The 19,671-nt window shown below is 43.7% G+C and overlaps 1 protein-coding gene across 1 annotated transcript in view; it reads right to left on the bottom strand.

Moving 5' to 3' along the window:
• DOCK5 (dedicator of cytokinesis 5) overlaps window positions 1-19,671 on the bottom strand; it is a 172,832-nt gene that overhangs the window by 103,772 nt on the left and 49,389 nt on the right. The window contains exons 2-3 of the mRNA XM_012782140.3: window positions 16,398-16,481; window positions 899-939 (exon numbers count right to left, since the gene is read on the bottom strand). Coding sequence (XP_012637594.3) covers window positions 899-939; window positions 16,398-16,481 — 125 coding nt within the window. The remainder of the gene's footprint in view (window positions 1-898; window positions 940-16,397; window positions 16,482-19,671) is intronic.

Below are 19,671 nucleotides of genomic sequence, written 5' to 3'. Positions count from 1 at the left end.
ACTCTTTGGTGTGCAAACTAATTGGGAAATAATAAGGCCCTATCAACTTCGCTCTTTCAAAAGAAAGTGCTGACGTGTTACGCTGCCCCATTGAGCACTATCCAAAAAAAAAGTTGCTGACAAGACCGAAAAGAAACCGTGGGAGGTATTAACATAATTAATAGATTTTCTTTAGCCGGATGATTAGCAGTTTTGGGAAAAAGGGAACTGTCTAGGTCAGTATTTTTCAAACTCTGGCAATGAGGAATAGCAAGAGACACATTTTTATGGCAACCTAACAAAGCACATAAAATATAATTTAAAAATACATAACAAGATTCACCTGAAACAAAAGTTTTATGCAACAATATTTGCCATTGCATCTTATTTTCTTCTCTACTTTTCAGTTTCATTTTGTGGAAAATATTGGGTATAAGCCACTATCTTGATTTCATGATGTATAGTGGGGTTGTCAGGCTCAGAGTTTGAAAACCACTACTTTGGTTAATCCTAGTTTACAAAGGAGGAGAAAAAACTGAGTGGAAACTGGGAGACCCTTTTGTTCTGGGATGTTAGCATTGGAAGTAAAGGACAGAGGGAGAAGCACAGGTCCTGCCCTCCCTAAAAGAGAGACCCCACTAGAACAGTGTCACTGTGTTACTACCCTGCTTGGAGCAAGAAGTCCTCCATCACTTTCTCCTTCAATTGGCTGGTGGGGAATACAGTTTATGGGATTTACATTGTCACACTTAAGCATTGAGGCCAGAGAATTTGCCTTCAAATCAAAAGCAGCAGCCATCAAAACACAAAGCAAACTAGGTCTACAGACAACAGTGGGCAGATAAGGGGATCAGATGACCCAACGCAAAACCTGCAGACAGATTTCACACGAAATAGAAAATTCAATGATAAATCATACCTTTTTAGATTTATTTTGGAGGGTATATCCTCTGTACCAACCTGTCAGGGCATAAAAGAACACAAAATCTTTTATGTTTTCTGGGTAATACATTAGCAATATATATACATTCTCATGTTCTGTTAGCAATCCTGGGACAGAACCCAAGAGACAATTAGCAGAAGATATCTTAGAATATGAACATTTTAGTTTATTACACAATAAAAACCGGATTTATTTTAGAACTCTATTCCTTAATAGGATTTAAAATTCGCTTAGAATCTAACCTTATCAAGGATCATGCAAAAAGAAAAACCACCAAGATGGAAATCACCCCAACCTCTTATCAACTCAACACCTTACATGAAAAACTCCTCTCAATAAATGGTTTTGCATGAATGAATACTAACTTTCATTGTATACATACATTCTGTAAGTCACCTTATACTATCAAAATAGACATTTTAAAATAATGTCTATTTGCTCTAACTCTTCTGAGTTTGCAGGTTAAGAACCACTATGCTGGAACAATTTTAAACTGGAATGGCAAATCTTATATATACAAATATTTACACCTTAAAAAAAATCCAAACAAACAATAAAATAACATTCTGTACAATTCTTGGTAATAGTATCAGCACGCCGCCCAAATAAAAAGATGCTATGGGTTTGTTTGCTAAGGTTTTAGGTCAAAGGCTTTACCTTACAGAGGGAGTATACAATTCAATCTGTGAACACATGTTTTATATTAAATACTTACTGGGTACGTTATACTATAGATAGTGCACAGCAGTAAGTTCCCTCTCCCCATGCCTATCCACTAAGGCGTTAATGTGGTCACCCTGCCTAACTGAACCCTGCCGTAATTAGGAGACGCACATAAAGCATCACATGAAGCGAGCAGATGCAAACTGCACTTAAAAGTTCAGGCACCTGCCAACAGGGCTCTAGAACTCTCTTATAATTTGCTCTATATGAAATCTCCCAGAAAAAAGACACATAATCTATTCTGTATATGTTATAAGTAGAAAATTGAGTTTACCTTCTTTGGGCACATATTCAATAATCTTTCCACAAAGTTTAAACTGTCAGTGGCACTCACAAATTTAAAAGATTTTGCTATGTTTTGCAGGCAGGAGTAATATACCAGGCTGTGCAACTCTGGTTGCATCAAGACACATGGCTGAGAAAAAGATATCTGAACAGGAAACACTGCCCTCCATTTAGGAAGCCCACGTGTAAGTGACACAGAGGTAAGAACACCCCCAAGGTAAGCATCTCTCCCCAGGTCTCAAGAGTCTGAACCCATCTGCACACACTTGCTTGGTTCTGTGAAAACATGAAAATGGCTTTTGCATAAATGAACGGCTTCGATGTCATCCCGGGGCAAGGTCGGAGAGCTGGGGCAACAAGCTGAGAAATAATAATTTCATCTCTTCCAAGCAGTTTTCATCTTTCTATGCCCTATAAAAAGCCAAGCTGTCATAATACAGAGTTCATTCCACTTTCAGAGAAGAATTTACCTGTACTTTTGTAAACAGTGTTTTTGCACAGCCATTCATCACAGAACTATGCTTCCAAAACCGGTCATTGTTGAAAGGGTTTTTTTTTAACCTCCTAAGTTTGCTCTAGAATTTGTGGTGTGTGTATAACCCCTACCTAAAGGCACAAAATTACCATGCTGAATTTGTGAAAGCGAATGCTCATTTTCCTTGGCATCAGGGAGTAGGAGAACACTGTCTATCTCTGGGGTTTTTAATCATATACTACCAGGACTCCATAAATTCCACGGCTAATAACCATATGGGATATAGTAAGAGTTCACAAGTATGTTTGCTCATGTCCACGTTGCAAATGTGGGCTGTCATATAAGCAAGAACACAATTTTCCAATTAATCCCAAATATCCAAAGTAAGACAAACAGAATTAAACATGGCATGCTATGAGGCTCTGCATCTTCAAGCAGAGAGACAGCGAGGGGGTATCACCAAGCATCTGTCTTCAATGGGTAGAGTGTGAAACTGGTTGTCGGAATCTCAGAGGCTTTCTCTAGTTATTACGTTATTAAAATGAAGGGAATGAGGGGGTGAGTCCAGAGGGCCACTCTGCCCTACACTGAGCTGAAATGACAGTGTCGAAAAGTAAGTTCACAGCAACCACCATGAACACATAATGTTACCCTATATGCTAAGGGCTGTTCTTCCAGTAGGATAACAGGTCATTTCTGTTTTCCTGGGACTATCCCAATCCAGACAAAAACCTGCCCTCTACAATTTGGAAACATCAGAGAGTTCCTAATTCCATCGTCACAGTTACTTACTTTGTCTGGCTTCTCGGATAATCTCCATCAGTCAAGACTCCTATTTCAGTTCACTTCACCTACCCGAGTGTCTCTCCAGCAAATGCTCACTTTCTCGCCAACAGATCTCTCACCTGGCTCTTCTCCCTGCTACACGCAGACACCCAACAAGTAATCTATTAAGCACTAATCTAATCTAAGCACCACGGTATAGGAGAAAGCAAGAGTCATCATGAAGATTATACTCTGATAGAAAAAACAACAATAATAACAACATAAATAAGATGGTCTGAGATGAGGACAGTATGAAGAAGTGCTCAAGGAACATAACATGGGACACGATTTCAGATAAGATGATCAAGGAAAGATCACTCTGAGACGCTAACAGGAACCACCATGAAAAGATCTGGGGAAAGAAACGTACAGCCAGAAACAAATTGAGTGAGGAAACAGCGAGAAGAGGGTCAGCTTCAAGTTCAAAGACAAGGAAAATGTAATTGCCAGAGCTCAGTGCAGAGAGGGGCGGGGCAGGAGGCAATAGGAAGGCAGTTGGGGAGAGGCACGGTTCCCAACAGGGAGCACCCACAAGACCCACCAGGGAACTTTTAAAAACACCGATGCCTGGGCTGCACCCCCAAATACTCTGATTTAATTGGAGACTTGGGTGGGACGCAGGCTTAGTGTTTTTCAAAAGTTCCCCTGGTGATGCTGATGTGCAGGCAGGATTAATCGCCACACATATAGGTATTATTAATACATACCACAGAGGGACCTGAGGTTTATTCTAAGTACAACAGGATGCACGGGAGGGCTTCAAATGTCATCACGCCTTATGCTTTTAAAGAGCACCTGGCTGCTGTACGAGCATGGATCGTGGGAGGTGAGACGTAGTAGAAAGAGGAACACACCAGGGAGGAGACTGATGGGTGCTATGGAAACGGGGAGCAATGAAAGGATGCAGGACATTGCAGGATCTAATGTGAACCCACAGGAGTTGCTCAATACTTAGGGGATGTGGTGTGCTAATGAAGACGGGAGATTGGTTATATACCAGGAATCGATCGAATGAGTCAATATATTAAGACTATGGGAAGTCGGGTTTCTTATAGTCACAGAACAAAGTTACAAAGCACAAGAAGGGAAAAAGCTTGATTGAACCGTGTGCTGCTGGATTGGAATTGAGGGTATCTGTGTGAATGCGTGACTTCTCATAGACACAGATGGGTCAAAATTAACAGAGTGCTAATCTCTACACATACAAATGCATGTCAACCCTAGCTCTGTTGAAATATCTGGTTAATTCCTTTTTTTTCTGACAAGGAGACAGATGACAGAGGGAGAGCTCGGAAAGAGAGCTATACACTGGCCCAAAGAGCTACCAGTCCAATATGGGGCAGGAGGACAGAGGGTTCCATGAGGAATGAATCCAAGAAGAAAGGGAACTGAGAAATTATCTTGTTTGAACATATTCAAAGGAGGTAAACACTTTGGTCAGAAACCTTGAGTATGAAACAGAGGAGGTAGGTCCAAAGAGAACCAAGAAAAAAAGGAATAAGCTCCAAAAAAAAATCAAGGAACATCCCACAACCTCAGCTGTTCATATGACACAGGCATAATAATCTAAATAGTAACTGTTTAAAAAAATCCAAAGAAATTATATCTATATTCAGTTATCTATATTAGAGACAAGTGGGTGTTTGGATAGTTGGTGGAGAGTATAGGAAAACTACTCATCTTCCATAGTAAAAAGTGGACAAACAAAATTGTAAACAAAAAATATCAAGTTTAAAAGCACAGTTGTTTGGAAAAAAAGAGGTCTATACCACAAAAATTGGCTAAAAGAGTCGAAGGATTTCTGAAAGAGTTGAAACTCCTCAGAAATCAGGAGGAGCCAGGAAAGGGCTGTTATTTTTTCATTATAAACCTCGTAGGAATGGTTTTGACTTTTAAACTTATTTACACTTATAGTTGACAAAATTAACAATAAAAAAAAAAAAAAAACCCTGCGGAGATAAACACTGGGCACAGGCAAAATGGCAGGTAGAGAAACAGATCCATAGTTGCAGAGTGCAGAGAGGCCATGGGGTTGACTACCAAGGCACCTGGGAGAATTTGGGAGGCCAACAGAACGGTTCTTGATCTTGACTGGGGTTGTGTTCCACGATGGTATGCATTTGTCAAAGCCTGCAGAATTGCACACTAGATAGGGTGGATTTTACTCTATGACCATTATGATGAATGAAAGAATTCAAACACAGTAGACACATATAATTCCACCGACATAAAGTTAACTAACAGGTAAAACAAATTCATGGTGCTCTAAACCAGAACAGTGGTTGTATGTTGAGGGTGGGAATTGGGCAGAAGAAGGCACCAGGGAATTTTCTGGGGTGAGGAACACATTCCACATCTTATTACAGTGGCAGGTACATGGGTTCATTCATTTGACAAAACTCATTGAGTTCTATGCCTAAAATGAGCGTATTTCACTGAATACAAATTTTATGACATTTTTTTAAAAATGTGAAAATTTACGCCATCCAGTATTACTCTGTGAAGTAACCACCTCCAAGTAACATGGAACTGAATGGCACAGATACGACTATTTCTATTTGAAACTGCCTCTGAAACAAGTTTGAGTCGTGAGTGAAAAACAAAACATCAGAACTATTTCTCCATATCTTGACTTTGTATTGTGTCTTCCCGAAGACATTATTCATCTTAATCACTCACTGCATGCTCCAAAACTCATTATGGACGAGCTTTGCTATTTTTAAAAGTTCAATTGCAAATTGGAGATGCATTTGTTCAGCCAACAAACAGTTACATGTATTACAAAGCTGAGACAGACGTCTCCGTATCCTAAATCTTACTTAACGATGGAAAGAAAATAACATGTATGTATAAACACATAAGCATATGGACAAAGAAAGTAATTTCATATAGGGCTAAGAGTTATGAAGGAATGAAACAGAGCCAGTTGGGAAGCTGACTCATAGGGATGGTGCTACTTTAGAAAGCATGGCTAGAAAATTCTCAGTAGGTACATTCGAGCCGAGGGCTTTCACTGCTAATGTGGCCGCTCATTCATTATACATAAAAACACTTACTGCACCCCAGCGTGCCAGACATCGTCTTCAAGGAGGAAGGAAACAGATCCATAAACAAATCACTAAACACAAAAGGGCTTTTAATGGCAATGCTTGGAGATATTGGCACACACAGGAGCGAGCCATGAATACTCTGCAGACTCCGGCAATTTCGGGGGGGGAGGGGGGGTGGCTTTAAGAATTTTTTTGAACAATAAAAGCATCATTTAGATGTGTAAGTTTAGTGAGTATTTTGTGAAACTCTCCCCTTATTTTGTGATCACAAGATAAATTAAGTTTTCCCCCATGTACACAAATATAAAAAAAACAAATTATTTTTAATCTCCTAGGAATTAAAGGCAAGAGACAGGGAGCTGCTGTTTATATGCACCCACGTTGCGTGTGCGCGTGCAGGGTGGGGGGGGGGTGTCCACAAGGGATAAGCAGGTGCTAAATCCTGTTGTTTCTCCTTCGAGCAACACTGTCTGGCAGCTTCTAGATGAAACACAGCTAATTAGGCCTGGGCCAAAGGTTCCATCCCCTGTGGCCCAGGTAAACCTGTCAGGTTTCCATGGTCATGGCCTAGTCTCCCATTGCAGAGAGCTGTCCCTCAAACAGAAGCCTGCTGTCTCTCAAAGAAGCCAGCGAGCAGGAACAGTTGGGTGCAAACTCCCCACAGAGAAAGGGCTTGGTCTGAAATCCTCCTTTCAGAGGGACGGTGGCTGTCCCTTCCCACTACCTGCCTTCCAGAGCCTCGGGATTCATGACGCTCAACACTCCAAACGCACTGACTACTACTTCGCCGGGGCTTTGGAAAGCGAAGTTCAAAGGCAGAAAGTCAAAAGATGCAAAGACGGTAAAAGGTGATTCTATCGTCCTGTATTTTTGTGTGCGACAAATCAGTCCTCCAAGGGAATTATCTTAGCTCAAATGCTGTGCTTCTTAGATAGGCAGATCTGGTAGGTGTTGGAAGTGTGAGCTCCAAAGGAGCTCAGAGCTCATTGAAATCGAACACTGTTACTTACAAATAACAGAAACAGGCAAGGAACTGAAAAGGCTCGTCCAAAGTCAACTTGCTACCTAAGCTGGGGACACAAACGCAGGCATCCCACCTGCCAGCTCACCGCCCTTCCCTGGCACTAAGCTGCCTCCCTGGCCATGCTAGGGGCACAGTCAACAGGACATTTGCTCAACGCACTGCCTCTTGGGAGAGGTGAGCCTGGCCACGGAATCCTGCAAGTATAAAACACACATGCACTAGGCACACTGTCTAAGTGGAAAGAGATGTGGGCTTCCAACTTTCATTTTACATTTTTAATGAACAAAACAAGAACCTGTCCTTTGCAAAACTTGGCACGCAGCAGCCACCCAATAAATGTCTGATGAATGTGTCAATGAGAATCAGAAGTCTCCTTGAGCTAGTGGCCAGGTATGTTATAGAAGAGACTGCTGTGGCTGGGCACGGTGGCTCATGTCTGTCATCCTAGCACTCTGGGAGGCCAAGGCAGGAGGACTGGTTGGAGCCAAGAGTTCGAGACCAGCCTGAGCAAGCCCCATGTCTACAAAAATAGAAAAATGGACCAGGCATGGTGGCGCATGCCTGTAGTCCCAGCTACTCAGGAGGCTGAGGCAGGAGGATCACTTGAGCTCAGGAGTTTGAGGCTGCAGTGCACTATGATGATGCCACTACACTGTAGCCCAGGTGACAGACCAAAACTCTGTCTAAAAAAAAAAAAAAAAAACTTTAAATTAAAAACAGACTGTTGCAAGAAGTATGCAAGGAAATCTGCACCTACTAGACACAACTGGACTGCAAGGTCTGAGTGAAACTTCTTCTTTCTCCTGGGACCCCATGCCCAGTGGGCAGAGACGGGCAGGGCCACAGCACCCTACCTAGGAGGCCAAAATGTCTGGAAAAGACAAGGCACTGCCCCTTTATAAAGAGAACATTTTTGAAATCAGAAGGCCTGGTTCTCTGTCCTGGCTCCACAATAACCAACTTCATTTCTCCCACTGTCAAAGGCTTTTTGATCTCTTGTATTTCCTTCTACAAAATATTCTATTGTTTTTTTCAAAATCTTGTTACGCCATAAAATCTAACTCTGTAGCTAAAAGCGTCAAGAAGGTTTCTTGTGGTTGCCTACGATTCACGGTGACATCAGACACTTCTATTTTCAACCGGCAAATACCTCCTTAGACGAGCAGAGGATGTGGCCCAGGTGGTGACAGGGGAGGGACGGAGCTAAATCACGGCCCAGGGAATGAAGAGGTGACACATCCAGACGTCCACTGCAAAGCCAGGAACCCTCTCTGGGCCTTCCCAGACCCCACCGAGCTCATCGGGAGGACGGAAACGACATTTCCTCCAGGCTGGACGACAGCCCTGCTCTGGTTTGCCAATTCCCTTTATATTTTCTACATGTGGATTTTTTCCCCTTTCTTTTTTAAAGTAATCCTGCTAGCAGTTAGTCCTTGCTAAAAGTCTAGCTTTGCTCTCTGTGATGAATTTCTCCAATTTATCCAACCAGTTCGAGAAAGTTCAAATGGCAGGATGTAGCGTTGGATTTATCAGCACTGTGAGTTTGAAACACAAACCAGAGGAGGGTACAATTAATCAAGATATATTTAATGAGGCCCATTTGTTATAAGGAAGTACACTAGACTCCGCAGGGCCTCGGAGTTTGGGAGCATAAACCCCAATCCCTGATCTCTCATGAGGGTGGCAGCAGGACCACCTGGCCACAGGGGCACGTTTGTAAGGAAAAGCCATGTGAGGAGGCATGAGCTCACCCCAATACAGACACATTTGGGGTGCTGGTAAAAAAATGTCTAACAACCATTAAAAAGCAAAAGAACCTCACCCGCTTTGGAACACCATTTGTTAAGCCCGAAGCATAAGCACCATTTCCCGAAGGGCCACACGTTGTGGAAAGAACACTGTGCTTGGATTCAGACATTTTTCTACCAGCACCCCAAATGTGTCTATATTGGGGTGAGCTCACTATTAAAAGAGCATCAGTAACTCTGGTCTCCCAGGATTGTAAGAACTGAGATTCAGTATATCAAAGATCTTAGCTCGATGCCCGGCATACAGAGGGATGTTTAATAATGTCAGACAAGTGAGAAACTGAAGGTAGCCAACTATCTACAGCTCTCAGGGCTATCTTTTTTGATTCCTACACCAATGACGATGCTGATGACTCTACTTGGAATTCTTTTTAATTACTTTTCTGAGGACTGTGTGCCCCCTGCAAGGAGCAGAACCTCTCTATATTATTCCTAAATTACTGATGACAAACTCGAGACACACATAAGCAGCTGGAACACCATGCAAAGGGAAGCTTCACTCCAGAGCTGTAGTTTCGGATAAGAAGCGTAGTATTATTGTTCTAACACAATAACCTCCCTGCCCTGAGAAAATGGTAGAACAGATGATGTTAATAACTGGCTGGATTTTTTTTTTTTTTTTTTTTTTTTGAGACAGAGCCCCACTCTGTTGCCAGGGCTAGAATGCCCTGGCATTATTAGTCTAGCTCACAGCAACCTCAAACTGCTGCACTCAAGCGATCCTCCTGCCTCAGCCTCCCGAGTAGCTGGAACTACAGGCATGCTCCACCATGCCTGGCTAATTTTTTCCGTATATTTTTAGTTGGCCAATTAATGTCTTTCTATTTTTAGTAGAGACGGGGGTCTCACTCTTGCTCAGGCTGGTCTCGAACTCCTGACCTGGAGCAATCTTCCCGCCTCAGCCTCCCACCGCACCCAGCCAACTGGCTGGAATTGTAATTGGGAGTGCACTGAATCTATAAACCAAGTTGTAAAGAACTGACACATTTCAACAATAATGAGTCTTTGAATTCTTTCATCATCATATCCTTTTAAAGATCATAAATTACTTTTATATTCCCATGAACACAGCAGAGACATGTATTTAACCTTTTCTCCAGATATAACCAAGAGGAGAAATACCTTATGCTCATTTGCCCTCAATCCATTTAGAACTTTCCTCTAAGATTTTCTCCTTAACCTCATTTTCTTTTCCTTATGCTACTCGTTAACTGAGTCTTGCGCAGCACCATGGTGGTTTTATGTGGAGACAAGACACCTAAGGCATTTTAAATACAGGTTACACACCAAATAATGTGAGTGGCCCCGCAGGCAGAGGTGTGAAGGCAGCCATGAGTGAGTGCGTACGTGTGGCATGGGGTGGAAGAAGTCTGCTCCACCATACTGCCCCCTTTTGACCCCTTAATCCAACCAAGATCCCTTGGAGTTCGATTTTGCGGAACACTGGAAGCTCCCAGGAACTTTCCTCCAAAGCATTCCCAAAAGCATCTTTGCTTTCAGCTGAGCTTGCCTCCTTAACTGCATAAGAGCTGCCCAAATGGGTCCACTCCAAGTATAGGAGAGAGTAAAGGAATGAAGGTACCACTCAAGAAAGAGTTCTGGGCCGGGCGCGGTGGCTTATGCCTGCAATCCTAGCACTCTGGGAGGCTGAGGTGGGCGGATTGCTCGAGGTCAGGAGTTCGAAACCAGCCTGAGCGAGACCCTGTCTCTATAAAAATAGAAAGAAATTAATTGACCAACTAAAAATATATATACAAAAAAGTTAGATGGGCATGGTGGCGCATGCCTGTAGTCCCAGCTACTCGGGAGGCTGAGGCAGGAGGATTGCTTGAGCCCAGGAGTTTGAGGTTGCTGTGAGCTAGGCTGACGCCACAGCACTCACTCTAGCCTAGACAACAAAGTGAGACTCTGTTTCAAAAAAAAAAAAAAAGAAAGAGTTCTGACCTCTACACTAGAAGATTCTATATATGCCTAAACCTGAATAATGTACATTTTAAAGATGAAATCTTGGAAGCATATTCAAATATATCTCAGCTGGGCCTGATGGCTCACACCTGTAATCCTTGCACTCTGGGAGACTGAGGTGGGAGGATCACTTGAGGCCAGGAGTTCAAGACCAGTCTGAGCAGGAGTGAGAGTCTGTCTCTACCAAAAATAGAAAAACTTACAAATGTTTAGGTTACGTAAGAAAAAAAAAAATAAATAAATAAATAAATAAATAAATAAAAATAGAAAAACTTAGCCAGGCATGGTGGCACATGCCTACAGGCCCAGCTCCTCAGGAGGTTGAGGTAGGAGGACTGCTTGAGACCAGGAGTTCCAGGCTGCAGTAAGCTGATGATGCCACTGCACTCTACCTGGGGCAACAGAGTAAGACTGTGTCTCAAAAAAAAAGAAAAGAAAAAACATATTCAAATATATCACAAAAATATTCAAATATATCTCAAAAGGAGAAATAGAAGTCGTTCTCCTTTCTGTAAGATTAATTCTGAGATAAAACTTTTCACTGGCTCTCCTTTTAATTAATTTTTTCTGGTAAACACACTCCTACTGCCACACATCTCTCTTGGAAAATAAAACAGCTCAGGACCATATGTCCCCAACAGCAGTAGCTTACAAGCTGCAGTTAAGGTAAAGGTCAAACAGATGTGGGAAGTGACCAAGCACACTCAACAAAATGCCACATGGCCTAATTTGCTTCCAGGGCTAATGCCAAATGTTTGCACGCAGTGCTTGTCATAAAATCCAAGCTGTTGGGCTCACTGCCACTTACGTTTTGGAAAGGCAAGTTTTTTTCTATAACTAGATCACAGTGACCATACAGATTCTGAATTACAACAAACTTTGAATTATCTTGATTAGTGGGGTAACAACAGCGAACAAAAGTTACAAATACCTCGAAGGCTCTAGTGGAGTTTATACTCGGTCAACTTTTTACACATTATTAAGAATTGATTTTTAAAATCAATTTTGATTGTTTTGTCTCTCGTTTGGCTGGTGACCTTTGGGCACATTGGTTGACTTAGCAGAGAAAGAAGTGAGTAGGAAGGAGGAACCAGAAAGAGATTTCAAAGCTACCAGGTTGATGAATTATCACGCAGGATTAGCAGAATGTGACAACCCATCTTCCCAAATCAGACGTTCTCAAAAAGTTAGGGATCTTACTGTAGTATAGGGTCCAATGCTGGGTTCTTATTGCTGAACCTCAGAAAGATGATTGTTAAGCCTCCACTGGAAAAAAATCTTCAAAAGCACTCTCTCCTTTTTCATACCTCTGTTAGAAAGTTCTGTCAGCCACAGAGACACAAAATGCATTGCCATGTAACTTAACCTGTCATAACAACGTCCACTATACCCACTCACAAAGGCCTGCTTTATGAAGATGATTTTCAAAACATGTGCAGCTAAAGTCATAATCCATTTCTATTCCTTTTCATGTTATAATAAGGGAGTGGATTTCTCGATTAAGGTGCATATTAAAACTGGCCTCTGGTACCCTCTCTTTACACTAGGCTTGCCTTGCTCTCCTATTTTCTCTTATTCACTTAATGGATTTGTGCTGAGCACCTGCTGTATGCCAGGAGCTAGGCAGGCACAGGCCCTGTGGCTGGAGGAGGAGCAGGTTTGCCTCCAAGGAGCCGTCACTCTCGGAAATTATTCAAGCCCTGGGCAGGAAACAGAAAAAGGTATTCTGCCTTGGGTCGTGGAGAAAAAAGGAATTTTTCATGTCTGAGTAGACACATGTCCACACCGGAAAAGCACAGGCAGACCTGGGGAGCCTGTATCTCGGGGGCAGGGTGGGGAAGAGCGTGCAGACGAAGGAAGCTGACAGACACACGGCCCCTAGGGCCATGGCGTGGCACCGGCATCACCCTTACATTCCATCCCGTCCTGTGGGTGTTTCCGTTCTGTTTATTTTTTCAAAGGAGGGCTAGAACACAAGCGATTACTCAGCATCTCCATCATGTTTCATGTTTGCAAAACCCTCCTGCCCTCTCCTAGTCCTGAACTGCCCAAAATAATAAAGGAATTTGAGACTCCAGCCAAGAACTCCAGGTACTTAGCAGATACAAGAACGTATCGCTGGGCATCTGGCAAGGCAGGCACTGTCTATTTATTTATTTATTTTTTGAGACAGTCTCACTCTATTGCCCGAGCTAGAGTGCCGTGGCATCAGCCTAGCTCACAGCAACCTCCAACTCCTGGGCTCAAGTGATCCTTCTGCCTCGGCCTCCCGAGTAGCTGGGACTACACAGGCATGCGCCACCATGCCCGGCTAATTTTTTCTATGTATTTTTAGTTGGCCAATTAATTTCTTTCTATTTTTTGTAGAGACGGGGTCTTGCTCTTGCTCAGGCTGGTTTCGAACTCCTGACCTTGAGCGACCCACCCGCCTTGGCCTCCCAGAGTGCTAGATTACAGGCGTGAGCCACTGTGCCCAGCCTCTCATTTTATTCATCAGGCATTGTTTAAAAAACTAATCCCATAAAAGAAACAGTATTGAAAAAATATAATCTCGTATAATAATCCATCTGTCAAGCTGATATGCCACTCAGTAAGCTCATGATGTAGACTCCTGTTCTAAATCCCCCCCGCCATTCACACCTGGACACGTGTCCACTTTTAAGGAACAGGCACTGATGTCCTTCTTTGAGAGGAAAGAGTTCTATGGTTGACACAGCAAATACTTTATGGTAGCAGTTAGGAAGAAAATTGGCTTCTTGTGACCTACAGCATGTGGACCATCATAATGAAGATGCAACACTGAAGTAGTTAACTGTTTCTGTATAATTGTCCACTGGGCCAGCACCTCCCACAAGCCACCACTGTGCCAACTGCAATATACTAGAAGCATGTCATGTGGCTTTTGGAGTTTGGAGACTCAAGTTCATGGTATTTGAAATGGATGGGTTTGTGTGCCTGTGTTTACATTTATATTTAACTCAGCTCAGTGACTACTTTAGCTTGGTCCCCAGGAGTGCTGCCTTTAGGGATGTTCATTGGCCAACCAGGAGACCACTTGGTAAAGTGTAAATATAAATAGTGAACACACTTAAAATTACTATCAGTATGAACCCTCACAGGATAAAGTTCTTCAATGAATCATTTCAGGAAAATATACTGGGGTCACATAAAAATGAAGAAAGAATTTCAACGATGTATTTTAAAAACATCACTTACTTTGCTTCAGAGCAACTCTCCATTCTTCCCTCCCACACTCTGCAGGATAATTAGAAAAGCTTGGCAAAACCACACACACACACACAGACACACACACACACACACACACACACACTCGCACGCACGCACACATGCACACAAGAGTTAACACGGAAGTGAAGAATTATCAAGTCAAGACCTGAAAGAGACCAAAACCTAAAAAGACCAGCCGAGCAGCTGGGGCTGCTTCCCTCTTGGGGCATCTGCTCATTTAAGGAAAGATCCAAGTGGCTGAGAAGTGAAGCAACATTTCCGACAGCCTTGTAGGGCCAGGAGGATAAAATCTGGAGCCCGAGACTACCAATGAGGTGGCTGTCATTTTAGACAAAACAGAGTAAGGCATAATGCAGTACTCCAGATAAAAGGTTTAATAAACAGAAATGAAAAGCTGGACCCGTTTAACGTAACAATTCTAAACTGCCAGGCACCTCTCAACAGGTCTCAGAATGCATAAAAGCAAACAACTGACATTACTGTAAAGAGACACAGACAAATTAGAATCACGGTGGAAGATTTAGCATAGTTCTATCAGTAATAGAAAAGCAGGAAAAAAGTTAGCACACAACAAATTTGAAAAGTGACTCAGAAATTTGAATGTAATTAACATATATAGAACTTTGCACCGAATGGCCCTTAAATATGCATTCCTTCCAAGCCCATATGGAAAAGTTAGAAAAACTGAACATATGCTTTTCACTTGCACAACAGGAAAATGTATGCCCACAGAGGCTAGACAGAGTGGATTAATCTGCCCCCTTGACAAAGAGGTGTGCCCTCATGAGGCTGGAGGGGACTGTGATTTTCATGAGTAAAGGAGTCCCCGAAAGATAAGTCCTGGTGACTTAGAATCAATGCTTGGCTGGGCCTGAGACAATGAGGGTGAAAGCAGCAGAGAGAGAATGGACAGGGAAGAGTACACACTAGCTCTTAACTCAAAAAGCCGCCTCTGTCTCCCACCTGCCCCTGGGACCTATACGGTTGCACCGAGTGGTGTGGAAGGGAAAAGGATAATACGAAACCCCAACCCTCTGCCAAACACTAAAGAGAAGCAACGATAACAACAGAGTCTCCCACGCAGACGGGCAGATGACTTGGCTTTTCTGTGGCCAAACCTGGCTTCCTTTCCTCCTGCCTTCCCATCTCCCCTTCCTCATCCTGCATCATCCTGTCCCATCCTAGGAACGCACGTGGGACCCTGGAGGACCACCTTGCATTCCACCATCAATCATATTTACATGGGAGAGGGGGCCAGACCCTGCAAATGCACAGTCCCTGTTGATTCTGCCTGGCTTCCACCTCATCCCCACGCCATCCTTCAGAGAGAGCAACTGGGCCCCTAAAGATTGTTCTTGGCTTTGATTCCCCAACTTCAGCAGCCTGAATGTGCTTTATTGTGCTCTGCGGGGTTTGGACTAGAAATGTGGCTACGTGGAGGAAGCCTCCTCATAGGATTTAGAGAACCCGAGTTGCAGCTAGAGACCCAGGGTGGGTGCAGACATGCAGGTGGTCCTAAGCACCGCCCTATAGCCCACGACCAGGTTAACTGAACCGCCACCCTCGTCCGACCTAGTTGGAGCAGACAAGTAGGCTTTCTGGACTGGCTGCAGTCTTGACCTAATTCTCTGAAAGTATCACAGCAACTCCAGGAAGTCTCTCTCCCTCATTTCTTCCCCCAACCTGGCAACATTAAGTGCTGAGTAGAAAGAGACCCTCAATCTGCAACGCTTCCTCTGGGCCACTGCAAACCCCACGTCCCAAGCATGTCCCCACGAGCCAGCTCTGTAGCTGATCCTTCTGCGCCCGGTGGGTGCAGCATGACGACACTGTCCTTCCACGTCCACATGTCCTGACTCCCCGTCTGCACACGTCTGTCCTCATGCATGCAGAGGGCTGTTTTGAAATCACCCTCAGTACAAAGTTGTGTCACCCAAGTACTTCCTGGATTTTTACTATCGCAGCTTCAGGAAGTAAAGCATGTTGATGTTTACTCTAAGTGCTTTATTAATAAGTAACTTCCGCTGTTTTTGCCCTCGCCCCGGGCTGGTAGAAGGCCGGCAGGACTTACCCTCATACATCTCCAGGATGTGGACCGTGTCGCCAATCTGCAAGGAGAGCTCCACATCTTGAGAAGCATTGTAGTTATAGATCGCTGGAAAGGAGAGATAAAAGGGGGAAATTAGAATCTATGTCACTAAATGGCACATTCAGGGGTTCGTGAACGATTTGATAATTTCGTGTGAATTCCCCACTGTAAAGCAGAGAAGAGACCCCCATATTTCCTCTATCCAACAAATATTGATTGTCTGCCTACCATGGATCATACACTGTGTTAGAGACCAGTGACAGAGTGACAAATCACATAGACACAGCCCGTCCCCAGGGAACTTAACGGTCTAGTGCAAGGGAGAAAGGTATTAAATATACAATCACAGAAGTAACTATGTAATTAAAATTGTAATAAGCTCTAGGAAAGAAGAAAGCAGGCTACAATGAGAACACACTATGGGGTCTATTGGTCAGCGCCCCTGTTAACTGGACAACAGCCAGCCTACAATACTGCTGGGCTAATGATCTCTAGGGCATAGGGGAGCCATCTCTTGGCTTCCCGGACACAGTATCTGGTGGCCAAAAGGCCACTTGTGAGTCCCATCTACCCTCCGGTGACAGACTGGCACGGCGCGCAATGCAGGGATGGCGCAATGCAAGAATGGCACCTGTCCCGGCCCAAGGCACCCTGGGAACCAGCAGCCTTCACTTCCCAATCACAGTGACCTCAGCCACCACTGTCCTTAAGACTGACAATGGCTGGGCCAGGGTGTGGAAACCAGGAGACTAGCTCTTAACTCAAAAAGAGGAAGACAACCCAACTTTAAGACAGTCAAGAGCTTGGAACAGATATTTTACCAAAAATTATCTATGCATGGCTAAAAAGCACATGAAAAGATATTCAACACTATTAGTCATTGGGGAGATGCAAAGTAAAACCACAATGAGACACCACTTCACACCCACTAGAATCGCTATGGTATTTTTTAAAAAGGCAGCTAATTGGCAAGAATACGGAGAAACCAGAATCTTCACACGTTGCTGGTAGGAATGTAAAACGATACAGCCCCTTCTTAAAACAGTTCGGCAATTTCTCAAAAAGTTAAACATCAATTTGCCATACAACCCAGCAATTCCTTTCCCAGGTATCTACAAAGAGAAATGAAATCATATATAAGTCTATATAAAAAATTTATGTGAATGTTCACAGCTGAAAAATGGCTCTCCCAAAGATACCCACATCAACTCCCTGGACCCCGTGCATGTTATCTTGTAGGACAAAAGAGCTGATTAAGTTAAGGATCTTGAGAGGGATAGCCTCTCCTCAACTATCAGGGTGGGCCTTAAGTGTCACCACAAATATACCTACGAGGGAGACGGAGGGAATTGTGACAGACACGCGGGAGCGAGAGCAATGAGAAGATGGAGACAGGCATTGGAATGATGAAACTTCAAGTCAACTGCCAGCAACCAAGACCTGGACGAAGCAAGGAATGGAATCCCCCCCGACAACCTCCAGAGCGAATACGGCCCTGTCCACGCCTTCATTTCCGAATTCCAGTCTCCAGAACTACGAGATATGAATGTTTTAAGCCATCAAGTTTATGGTCTTTGTTACAGCACCCACAGTAAACCAGGACAGCAGCAGTAGTCACAACAGCCAGAAAACGGAAACAAAAAGGATAGAATAATATGGCATTATCCACACAATGGAATACTACTCAGCAACAAAAAGGAACGGAATATACACATGTGCTACGACGGTGACGAACCTCAAAAACATTACACTAAATGACAGAAGCCAGATGCAAGAGACCACATATTTTACGATTTCATGTATTTGAAACATTGAGAATATGCAAATCTGTGGGAGACGGTACAGCAGATCACGGCTGCCGGGGGCTGCGGTGGGAATGCTGATTGGGCATATGGGACACTAGGGAGCTTTTTGGGGAGACGGAAACATCCTAAACTGGATTGTGGTGATACTTACACAACTCTGTACATTTACTAAAAATGTATATACTTAAACCATATGGATTTTATGGGAACTTCAAGGAAGCTATGGTTTGAGGATTTTTTTGTAAGATTTGTGTCTTGCCCTCACTGTACTGACGAGTGATCTGCATCCTTCCAAGGAAAAAGAACCACCTTAGAGGTTGAGCTCTGGCCATTTATGTGCTGGCCCACAGAGCCCACACTGCTCCCGTCTCTGCAAGTCTGACGAGCACCTGAGGATGTGCTCATGCTCGAGCCCTCTGCACAGCCCACAATCACAGAAACAAAATCCTACTCATAATTAGGAAAGAAAAGTGTCCCTGTCATTGCCAACGATGGGTGCTCCATGCTCTTCCCTGAGTGCATTTGACACCTGCAGCGTGGCTTACGTCCCAATTCATTTGTGAATGGGAATGAACACACGTGTCCCCCCACCTCTTTTCAAGTGGCCTCTCCTTTATGGAAGAAGTCATCCACATGGTGTCCTTCTGTAGTCCCGGCACAAAAGCCGGGACAAATTATGTTGGAATTTATTTCCCTGTTGAGCTTTTGGTCTAGACTATGAATTCCAAACAAGGACTGGCTCCTGAAGTGGTGGAAATGTAGAAGACTCAGAAGGAAGAGTTAGTTCCCAATTCCTAGACCTGCTCATGGGTCACTGGGCCACAGCTGCCATTCCACGGAAGTTCAACTCCCTCATCTGCTGGTTCTCGAATGTTCTGCCTGCTAAGAGTGTGGCTGGTTTTCTGCAGAAATGCAAACTTTACATCCTTGATGCCCGCTAGTCTCCCATTCTCAGCCTTCTTCTGAAACGGTTCCTTCCACCAGCCCCACTCTCGGATAGAAACAGGAAGTATGAGGTCACTGTGTCACACAGCGTTCTGTAATGGCCAAGCTTCATCTCTTCCTGGTTCTTAGTCATAGGGAAAGCAAGCAGAAGCTGTCAAAGGCAGCACCTAGCACTGGTATCTCCAAGCACAAACACCTACCAAGGACTATCGGAAACACACACACATGCACGCAAACATGCACCAAAGACCAGTATGTTTCCTTCAAATCTAGACCCCTCAGCCTGACTCAAAGTGCTCCAAAAGTTGTCCCAGCCTTAATTACCCATCTTTGTCTCCACCATCTGCCAAGTTCCAACCCCTTCTCCAGTCATGACTCGTATATTCTCCCCTAAATTCTGGCCTCAATCCGTGGTTTGTCCCTGCCTAGAACGACAGCCTGTTTTTGTCTTTATAACAATCCAAATCTCACATCCACAACTCAATTCATCAAATGACTACTGGCTC

This window comes from Microcebus murinus, chromosome 24, assembly GCF_040939455.1.
Source record: "Microcebus murinus isolate Inina chromosome 24, M.murinus_Inina_mat1.0, whole genome shotgun sequence".
Taxonomy (NCBI): domain Eukaryota; kingdom Metazoa; phylum Chordata; class Mammalia; order Primates; family Cheirogaleidae; genus Microcebus; species Microcebus murinus.
The sequence above is the reverse complement of the archived record's forward strand: the minus strand, read 5'-3'. Positions and strand labels throughout refer to the sequence as shown.